General features: G+C 40.9%; 1 protein-coding gene across 13 annotated transcripts in view; it reads right to left on the reverse strand.

The window, feature by feature from the left end:
- Positions 1–11,033, reverse strand: part of LOC103464192 (epidermal growth factor receptor substrate 15-like 1) — a 202,366-nt gene that overhangs the window by 107,028 nt on the left and 84,305 nt on the right. For all 13 annotated transcript variants that reach the window (XR_533610.3, XR_533611.2, XM_081606682.1 and 10 more), the window contains one exon: positions 6,756–6,841. Coding sequence is in view for 11 of the 13 variants with exons in the window: in XM_081606682.1 (XP_081462808.1) it covers positions 6,756–6,841 (86 nt within the window). In the remaining 2 variants the exon portion in view is untranslated. The remainder of the gene's footprint in view (positions 1–6,755; positions 6,842–11,033) is intronic.

Raw genomic sequence — 11,033 nt, forward strand, 5'->3', positions numbered from 1 at the left:
AAGAACTAAGGGGGATGAGAGGTCCTGCACTATCACAAATCGTTGATAGACTGACTTGCCCATAAATCCAATGGTCAACCAGGTTACACCTAATGGATTGCAGTCGGTGCCGTTGGAAAACTCCGAAGTCCGCGCCTGGCCTAGGTCGGTTTGTTCACACGAGGTATGGCGGCGGACGTCCACTATACTGTAAAGTACTTCTTCCACGTTTCAAATAATAGCTGGTAGAAAATACTGCATTCTGAGGTCCAAGAGAAATTGTTCGGGCACCATTTGTAACGCTTCAGGTTGTGTTTAAGGGAGGAGAGGAGGCGGTAGATTCGACTGGACGGTTAGAAACTCACAACTTCACTGGTACTGAGAATTCCACAGTGTTGTCCTTTAATAAAACGCTCTTCACCAACCTTACAAGCCCGGTTGAACAGCTGCTACACGTTCACACATGAAATAAGCAGAGTTCAAAGCAACCCGTAACGTCACCAACGTAAGAGAGTTATATGTCCGTCTCAGTCCAGGTATTGTAACAATTTGTAATGACTGTTACAGTATCCAACTCTCAGACGTTCTCTAAAAAGAAACAGTGATGCATACATGACGTCATCTGAGATACTAGAATGTCTTAAAGAGATACTACACAATTACGACTGTTACAAACTCAAAACCACGTCTCTCTCGCTCTCTGTATCAGCGCAGCTCCGTTCTCCTGCTACTGGTAGCTTCACCGCATCAGTTCAATGTTACACCGGCTGACGACGTCGCTGTGATTCACTTTGTCTGGTATTTTATATTTTGGCAGTTCTGTGATCATGTCAAAGCAGCAACTTATATTGAAAAGTGTTTTATTTCCGTTTGGTTGCTGCCCGCTTCCATGGAAGGACAGCCGAGAATCGCTCTTATTACATGTAATTACTAAAATTACGATACTCTCACTTTGTATCCCTCTGAAAAATGAAACAATTTAAATAAAGATACCACGGGTGATACCACGATAGAGAGCATTCATTTTATAGCGTTAACACGGTGCTGTAAGTGGTCTGGTATGAAACGGGTGAGATAGAACAACGGAACCACAGCACTTTTACATTTCAATAATCATAATACCGAAATTGTTTCCGTTGTTTTAAAAAGTTTGTCGGTCTGCCTTTTCCCCATCGATACGTTTCCCGACCTCCCTGCACCTTAGGGGGTTTAGAGCGATGAACTAGATGTGAATTATGGCATAAAAACAGAGAATCCGACGCTGAACAGTGAAAAATCAACACATGACGATTAGGCGGCACAGCAGGTGATGAGTGAAGATTACTGATGGTGAGCATCAATAAACGATAAAATAAATCTAGCAACAGGAAGAAACAAAAGTGGATATAACAATAAACCAAGAGAGGATAAAACTAATCAAAGGAAACTAAATGCATATGAATGAAGAACAAAATGCAAGAATAAACTAAGAAACTAAAGTAAATACAGAGGAATAAACTGGTATGGCAAGACCTTTAGAGCAATAATTAATACAGAGACTGTATGGCAAGAATAAACAGACACTATTTCCACATAAAAGGTAAAATAATATTGTTGAAGTGTCATGGGTTTGTTGAGACCACATCTAGTACTGAGAATAAATATATCTTACAGACCATAACAGTTTAGAACTGATCACTTATTTATGTTTTTAATTAGATTTGATATATTTATTTCTTCAATATTATTTTTCATGTCAGTGTTAATGTCATGAGGCTGATGACTCCATGACACTTTCAGTTTGACTCATTAGGATTTGAATAAGAACCAGATTTGTTCTTTGCAATTTCTGTCCAGTAAAACTATTAATCTATAAATCTATAGTCAGGTCTATATAAAGATATAATCCATGTTTCTGTCTCATATTTGTTTGGCATTAAAAGGACCTGGAACTTTAGTTTTTCCACTGAAAGCTCTTGTTTGCACAATAAATGCCATGTGGGTGAAATTTTATGGATGATACTCTGATGTCCCATTCTCCTGAAGGCAGCACAGAGCTGCACCACCAGAAACTGACAAACACTGAAGAGAAGAAGAGTTATGATTAATGTAGTTACAGTTCTATCCATGTTTTAATGTTGCAGAGCTCAGTCGCTTTGCAAACAGTTCAAAGTTTAAACTGGCATGTTGTTCATCTTTTATCTGGTCATTTTGTGGAATATTTAACAACTAGAAAATGGCAAAGAACAAGAATTTTTTTCCACTCTGATTGGCTGCTGTTACCAATTTTAACTTGAATGTTCGTTGCATTTTTCATAGACGCCTGTGAAAATAATTTCTATTCCCATGACTTTTTTGTTCTCTGGGAAATTATTTTTGATGATAAATACAGAAACAAGCATAAAAATCAAAACATCTACAATAGTGATAGTAATATTAATGATAAAATAATATTCAGTGCAAAGTAGCCTACAAATCCTTGGTGGGGGGCGGAGAGGGACCTGGATAAAGGCTAGGGGGGCGCTGGGCTGAAAAAGGTTGAGAAACACTGTCTTAGATGTTTCACCCAGCGTCTGTAACGAAGTGTCCGGTTTGGCAACAGCTGTGCTGTTTAGGGTCTGGCCTTGGTCCAGATGGATCAGTGGTTTCAGAACCAGAGGCAGTATAGCTCTGTTAGCATTTCAAAGAGCTTCCAGCTCTGCATGTCTCAGCACAGCGCATAGCATTTATTTTTTAGTCATTAAGGTAACTATCACCTGTTAGAGACTTTGCCAGTTTTGCTTGTACAAATGACGAAGTCTTCTGGAGAGAAATATTTAGAGCACTGATTAGGTCCGTCAGCAGTTACGCTCTGCTCCAGTTCTCGCACTGTGCTCTTATTTTTTCGATGTGGGAAATTATCCAAATTCACCTTACTTTTTTCTTTTCTTTTTTTTTTTATTACAGCCAATACATTGAACCCTCGCTATAATGCGGTTCACCTTTCGCGGTCTTGCTGCTTCGCGGATTTTTTTGTGCAGTTTTTTCACAGTACATTTTGTTCTGCATCCTGATTGGCTAAACAGTCTCCGAGCTCCTTCTCTACCTCTGTGCCAATAACATTACGGTATTTAAATACAAGTAATGCAGGTTGGCCATTCAGGAGATGGAAACTGAAACTTTGAATGCCTGCTGGAAAAAACTGTGACCAGAGGCAGCGCAAAACCGACCGAAGGCTCATTTGATGAGATCCGTTGGTCTGCCGTAGATACAGCTGTGAATCTCGCAAAGCAGGTTTGAGGAGACGCTTTAATGACACGACTCCATATCACATTAAGGCCCGATTGATGAACACGCACATCCGCTGACCTGAAAACAGGTTTTGTTCTTTGGTTTCAATGTAGAGTATTTAATTATGCTGTATAATAATTGTAAAAACTAAAAGGTAACTTCACGGATTTCACTTATCGCGGGTTATTTTCAGAATGCAACCCCCGTGAAAAACGAGGGATCACTGTAGTGACACAGTGAGACATTATCTAAAATTATACCAGTCAAACGCAATATGAAAAACAACTAGCCTTCCTGTGTTTACTCTGTAGATGCCAGTATGTCAACCCATCGGTTGAAAACATTGCGACCTCCATGAGTGAAAAATATAACAAAATATATGCATTTTTTAAGTAATTATGAATTTTGGCGTATCACAGTCATTTTTTAGCTAATTGGAAAATTACAACATATTTAGGCCAACATGTTCATCTTTTCCCGGCTCACTTTAAGGATGCTCTAGACCAGGGGTGCTCAAGTCCAGTCCTTGAGAGCTACCATCCTGCAACTTTTAGAAGCGTCCTTACTCCAACGGACCAGGATCAGCTCTGAGAAGGCCTGGTAATGAGCCATTCATTTGATTCAGGTGTGTTGGAGCAGGGATGCATCTGAAAGTTGTAGGATGGTAGCTCCAGAGGACTGGACTTGAGCACTCCTGGTCTAGTCTCTGGAGAGGCATCGAGAGCTGAAGATTTCCTGGATTTGAGGGCACATTTGGCAGCCCACGATCTTTTTGGTTGCTCTGATGAACTTCTGCAGTACTTTCTTGTGTTGATGGTGTGAACCCTTCACACAGGCTCCATGAAGTAGAGAGGAGATGGTACAGTCTTATTCTTGTGTGACATAAATTCTGCAACAGTCACCAACGACATATTTGTAGACAGAAGCAACCCCTCTTCATGCATGCTGATGATGGATTTAGCAGTCTTGAGGTGTAGTCTGGGGAGTGGTGGTTTATAAGTTTATTTACTCAGCCTCGCTTGCAGACCTGCCCAGCTTTCTTTTTTCTGTTAACATTCACAACATCTGCATTTCTTTCTGAGCCCAACCATAATCCATGGAGATCCTAGTGATTTTGATATCTTCTCTCCAGGTGGAAAGAGTCCAGAGGAAGTCACTCATTATGTCAATATGACTTTGATGTTCTATTTTCAGCAAAACCAGTAACTTGTCCGGCTGTTAAGTGAGCTGAGAGTCGTTGTGTTCCATGGAAACCATTGAATAAATAATGAATGATTATTTATAAAAAAACATTAATTAATAATAATTAATTACCTTCATGTTTTTCTAATCAAGAATATGTTTTCTCCTTGCAAACCTCCAGTTCTATATGCAAACAGTTAACAGTGTTAGGATTTGAGTTTTCTGTGTTTATTTTTGGGTTTTTTCTGTGTTTATTGTGATCCTGTTCCCTGTGAGTCTCTGTGTTGTCCTGTCTGCTCCCTAATTGTTTCCCAGGTGTGTCTAGTTCCCCTGATTACTCCCTGTGTATTTAAGTCCACTTGTTGTCTCTGTCTCTTGTCAGATCCTTGTTGTATGTTGTTTGTTGTTGTCTGCTAGTCAGTCTACTCAGTTGATCTGTTAGTCCTGAGTCGACGTTAGCTCTAGTTCTAGCTTCTATGATTGCTACCGGTATGAGCTTAGCCTCCGTTCCTGCCGTGCTGCCAGTTCCTGGACTGTTGTGAGCTTCCCATCATTAAATATTCTTCATCATTTATCTTCACCCTGGGCTCCATCTGCGTTCTCTCTCATCACCTCACCTCAGCTTCATGACAAACAGAAGCATATAAATTTTGATAAAGTATTGGACAGAGACTTAACAAATCCTGATTGTGACATCCTTAGTTTTGAAACAAAATTTCATTCCAAAGCATACATTTTTTAAAATGTTCTCTTAATAAAATCTGCCAATTTCCATAGATCTGCAATCCTCCATACCATCTCCACAGGGTATCGACTGAGGGATTGACACTAACCTATCAATTGACTGATTATAATATAAAAATGTTCCATTTAATGATCTTAATACAATTTAACATAAGTTCTAAAGGAGAATTCAAGAATTTCTAGCTCCAAGTGAACCTGAAAAAATAAGGCCTGTAATTGTTAAAACAATAGTCAGACATGACATGACGGGAAATAAAAAAAAACATGTATACATTGTATTTCTTAAGATGTACAACAGTGGCAATTGTGTCAGATGAGTGATATCGCAACAGTGTAGATCAAAGCGGCATTAAGTTATATTGAGCTAGATATTAGTAAATCATTCATGATTGATAAATCGAGTCAGTTTTTAGGCTCTAATCTTGGTCAGATTCTTGTAGGGGGTTGCCACCAGTCACGTAAAATACAGAATGTTTTTTAATTTGGCAGTTAAATGTTTCCCTGTGCTGCTGGAGCGTCCTGCAGTTTCAGTTGTCTAGAGAAAAACATCACACATCCGCTACTCCACCACGTTCTGAGAAGCCAAACTCAGGCTGTGGTGCGCATCCTGTATTTCAATTTCTGAAAGGTGGCAACTTCAGTAAAGAATATAAATAATTTTTACAACCACCCTTCTGCTGGTAGCTACAAAATTGTGAGTAAGATAGAAGTCATTAATGTTAATGAAATGTTTCCCCAAACACAGTTGAAGGAGAGAGCTCAGTGAGGTGAGTGAACCTGACACCCCAACCACCTGAAAAATTGCAGCAAACAGCCTGAGTGGTTAGTACTTCACTAGTGCATGTTTGTGCCATTAAAATGTTCTTTTGTGCTGCTTTAGTTTCTGAGATATTAGAAATAATTTTTTAGATCATCCAGAGGTCACAATCCCCCCATGTTGCTCCAAAACAAACCAGAGTGGGGAACGTTTTTAGTGCTCTGTTAGTGCAGGTTTGTGCCGTTAAAATGTTTGTTTTGCCCTGTGACTGAACCTACAATGCACAGAAGAATAAGACCATCCTAGATATGGTAACTTGGGTAGGCTACTTTTGAGAAAGATGGACAACAAAACAAAAGGAGAAATTATGAATCATATCAGAATATGCAAAATATCTGGCACATAGCACTTATGTCAATATTTAAAATGGTATTCTAAACAACTGTTGGAAGATGTCAATGATTTTGCATTAATATAGAAAGAGAACCTAAACATTACAGCACTAACAGGAAGTGGTGTATATTTTAGCTACCTGTGGCTAAAGCTGCTGCAGGCTGGCTTACTTTCCAGTTGGAGGCTGTCTCTTTTATACACAATTGAGAATGGTAAATTGATAGTGACTGATAATGTTGTCACAGCTAACTAAGTCATAAATACTGCTATTAATAAGGGCCTACTAGCACAGGATTTGCTAATTAAATTAGGAAATGCACATCTGAACCATGAAGTAAAAAACATAAGCTCCATACCGATTAGAAAAGGAATGGGAAATAAAGAATCAAAACTGACTTTAGGTATAATTTGGATTTGAAGTTATTATCATTGTATTAATAGTACCACTTACCTGTGCAGCTGGGCTATTTCCTGACTAATATCATCGAGCTCCTTGATGCCACTGAACTCCCCAGAACCCACTGAACTAGAGCTGTCCTGTCAACACAGAAAAATAAAAGAAAGGGGTAAGAAGCTTTGGAAAGTGAATTTTGATCATAAAATAAAACCAGATGATTAATATAGGGACTAAGGGACAGAAACAGAGATAAAGAATGAATATTAATACAGCAGGAAACAAGCAGTACATATTTTTTTTATCAATAGTTGGTCACATAGGGGTAGGAACCGCATTTGTCCCACCAATGAATTTCACCACATTTGCAAAGAAAATTAGATTTTTAAATCTTCAACTTGAGTCCTTTTACTTTGAAGGTGCAACACGTTGCCCTGCCATTTCAAGCAATGTGAGCAATTTCCTAAAACATAGCTAGCCATCCTCAATATTGTTTTTTCTTGCCCTAGCCCAAGATGCATCTCTTTGTGCATCTCTGGAGAACTTGGCCAATTACTAATGGTGTGCCAATCGACTGGCTACCGATAATAATCGGCTGATTTCCGTGAAAAAGTGTGTGATCAGTAACTGCAGATGACTGTCTTTTGTTGCCGATCACAAAAACTGATCACCTCATACTTTGCAGCCTGCTTTTCCTTGACACTGAGCAAGCGCTTGGCAGCAAATCCTAAGCAATGCCGTGTGGAACTTTAACGCTCTGAGAGTGATGAGAAGTTTGCATATTGCGACAGAAAAATACCTCTGGGTGAAGCACGTCAAAATGCATGAACACAACCAATTTAATATGACATTTAAAAAACAAGCACTTTACAGCTATATTGAGAGTCAATGCAGAAAAAAGATATCCAGAGCGGTCAGACAGCAAGTAGTGCAACGCACCATTCCCAACACTCACCCGAATAATCATGACAGAAATAACCCGGAAAATAATTTACACGTTATTGGTTAGTTTTTTGTTTTTTTTTGTTTATTTGGAGGCTTGCTGCTCCTTCTGTATGCTAAATGTGATTCTGCAGTAAAGCTAGCTAAATATAAAAAAAGCTGACTTTTAAACAGTCAAATCTAGTCAAAATGCCAAAAAGAGTAGAAACTAAGCAGACATTGTCGCTTCACCTCCTCCTCTTCTGGATGTCTGACACATCACCTGGAAATATGTGTAACCCACACTTAAATATGACTTTATAAACATAAAATAAATTAAAGCTGCAAGCGGCGGTGGAGGCCCTCGAAGCCAAGCGCCGCTCCGGCCTATTTGCCACCGCGGGGGTTCCTGCACCACCACTCTCTCGCCACCGTTGACGCTTTGGCGCAGTTCCCCCAGCCTTTCTGTTTTATGGTGAATGGCCAGATTTGAGGCTTGGCCACACCCTCTTAATGCTTTAAAGCAAATGAGAGCAATTTGTTATTAGTCATCGCACACAAGATCATGTTGATTAGGTCAGGAGAGCCAGAATTGGATCTTTCCCAGTTAAAAAACGTCACTTTTTGTACTGAGGGGGCGGGGCTTAGGTGAAGTCAGACTATGATGACATGGATCGTCAGGCATCCAACCAGGATCCCTCATACCAAGTTTAGTGCCAATTGACCTTTCTATGTGAAAGTTGTAGCGGTTGGTTTTCTGTGGCGAGTACGCCAACTTCAGCGCCCCGGAACGCCCCCTAAACATGTATGAAAACTCACCATTTTGATAACTTTTAATGCCACACCCCTTAACTGCATCCTGACCAAAAATGAAGCCGATAGGTCAAAGTCCCTAGGAGGAGTTTGTTAAAGTTCGACGTGAGTAAAATGGAAAAATGGCCAAAATTTGACCTTTGACCCAAAATGGCCGCCTCCCTGAGCATTTTAAGGGGTACCTCCAAGATACTTTTTTTCTTGGTTTGGGGAGATCTACCTACATAACAAATGTACGTCTGGCCACCCCCACTTCGGATTCCAACAGAATCCGAAAATTTTCGTCAGGGGACAATTTTGGGTGAGTTTGGTGAGTTTTTGAATATGTTAAAGCCCCCAAACAGTCCCGCGAAGTGACGGAAAAATAAAAACAACAACAACAAGAACAAACGGCCCTCACAGCCAAGCGCCGCTCCGGCCTATAGCCACCGCGGGGGATCCAGCACCGCCGCCCGCCTGCCACCGCGTACGCTCTCGCGCAGTTTAGGCGCGCGTCCACCAGGCAGTACGCACCGATGAGTTTGGCATGGTTCCCTGGCGACACACCACAAATTTGGTGCAGATCGGTCAATGTAGAGAGGAGTTATAGCTGATGGAATGACCTAGGGGGCGCAGTGGAATCAAATTGCAATTCAATCCTGTTGGGCTCTTTAGCGTTGAACAAAGGTCATACGTATCCAGTTTGGTGCCAATCGGAAGATGCGTGTGTGATTCAGAGACAATTCTATGCATATGGCGAGAGACAGTCAGTTGGCCACGCCCCCACGTGTCAGAGTTCATCATCAGAGTTCATCATCAGGTGGTAAAAGATTACTTCCATATGTATTACTCAGTAAAAGTAAGACATACAGTAGAAAAAACAGGTGACTTCCTGTCGGAAGTGGGCGGGGCTGCTGTGACGTCATCATCTGACTATGAGAATGTAATGAGGGTTGGTCAGTAGTGAGACATAGGAAGTCAGATGCAGTATGTGGAAGTTGTCACTTTGATGTTTTATGGCGAATAGTCAAAGTTTGGAACTTAGCCACGCCCACATGCTTTGACATACAAAAATTCCTGTGATAACTTTAGACCTTTAATGTCTGAACTCTCTGCTGACTAAGTTTGAAGTCTGTATCTCAAACGCTGTAGGAGGAGTTCGATCAAATACGACATCTATGAAAAACAGGAAATGGCGGAATTTTATCCAAAATGGCGGACTTCCTGTTGGGTTTTGACCATGGCTCCAAGAGACTTTTTTGTAGGTCCTGACAAGTTACACATGTGCACCAAGTTTCATATTTCTAGGTTAAAGCATGGCTTGGGGCTGATCATTTAAAAAATTCTAGGGGGCGCTTTAGAGATATTAGGCCACGCCCATCAATGATTGTTATGGATCCCTTTTCGGATAAGGATGCATCCTAGTGAGTTTGGTGCAACTGGGATGAAACGTGGAATCTAGAGCCAAACGTATGGCGGTGGCGTGACCTCTGATTCACGCGCTGCCACGGCCACACCCTCTACTGGAAACTCTTAGCGTTTAAAGCAAGTGAGACCAACTTGCCATCTGTCATCCAACACAGAATCATCTTGATTAGGTCAAAAGAGCCAGAGATGCAGCATTCCAATGAAAAAAAAGCACTTCCTGTTCTGAGGTGGCGGGGCTTTGATGACGTCAGACTATGACGACATATGATCGTAGGGGATCCAACCAGGATCACTCATGTCAAGTTTGGTGCAGCTGGGCTCAACATTGTGGAATCTAGAGCCAAACGTATGGACACGGCGTTAAAGGTCACTTCGCCACGCTGCGACGCTCACCTACTCCATCGAAAACAAACAGGGTTGGAATCCATAACACACCAAAATGTTTTTGGTCTGTGGACACAGTTTCATGTTGATTAGGTCAAAGGGGTCAGATAGAGACCGTTCAGAGTAAAACATAACACTTCCTGTCTCAGGGGGCGTGGCCTACGTGATGTCATCATTTGACTATTGATTATTCTAGGGGACCCGATGATGATCAATCACTATAAGTTTGGTGCCTCTGTCAGCTTTTGTGTAAGAGTTATAACAGTTTCCTGTTTCATGGCGAATAGGTGAACTTTGACCCCTGGTATGACCCCTTCAGCATGCACGAAAACTCACCATTTTGATAACTTTGAATCGGCCATGCCTTATGAACGATCTGACCCGAGTTTGAAGCCGATCGATCAAAATCCCTAGGAGGAGTTTGATCAAATACGACGTCTGTAAACGGCCAAAATGGTGTCAAAATCGGAATTCAATCAAAAATGGCCGACTTCCTGTCATACTTGCACTATGACATTAATTGTAAATTCTGAGTGTCTTGGGGAGCTCTACAAGTGTACCGAATTTCAAGTCTCTACAATAAAGTAAAGTGAATAGGAAAGGGTCTTTTGAAAGTTGCTAGGTGGCGCCCTTGAGCCGTTTCTTATGCGATTTTTGCGACGACCTTAAAATACGTTAATTTTCCTCGGGCTCTATGCGCCCGCCAAGTTTGGTGAGTTTTTGAATATGATAAAGCCCCCAAAAAGCCAATTCATTTGACGGTAGCATAAGAATAATAACAGTACACTGCAAAAAGTCCCCTTTCAAAAA

This window comes from Poecilia reticulata, chromosome 4 (genome assembly GCF_904066995.2).
Source record: "Poecilia reticulata chromosome 4, P_reticulata-male-v2, whole genome shotgun sequence".
Classification (NCBI taxonomy): Eukaryota; Metazoa; Chordata; class Actinopteri; order Cyprinodontiformes; family Poeciliidae; genus Poecilia; species Poecilia reticulata.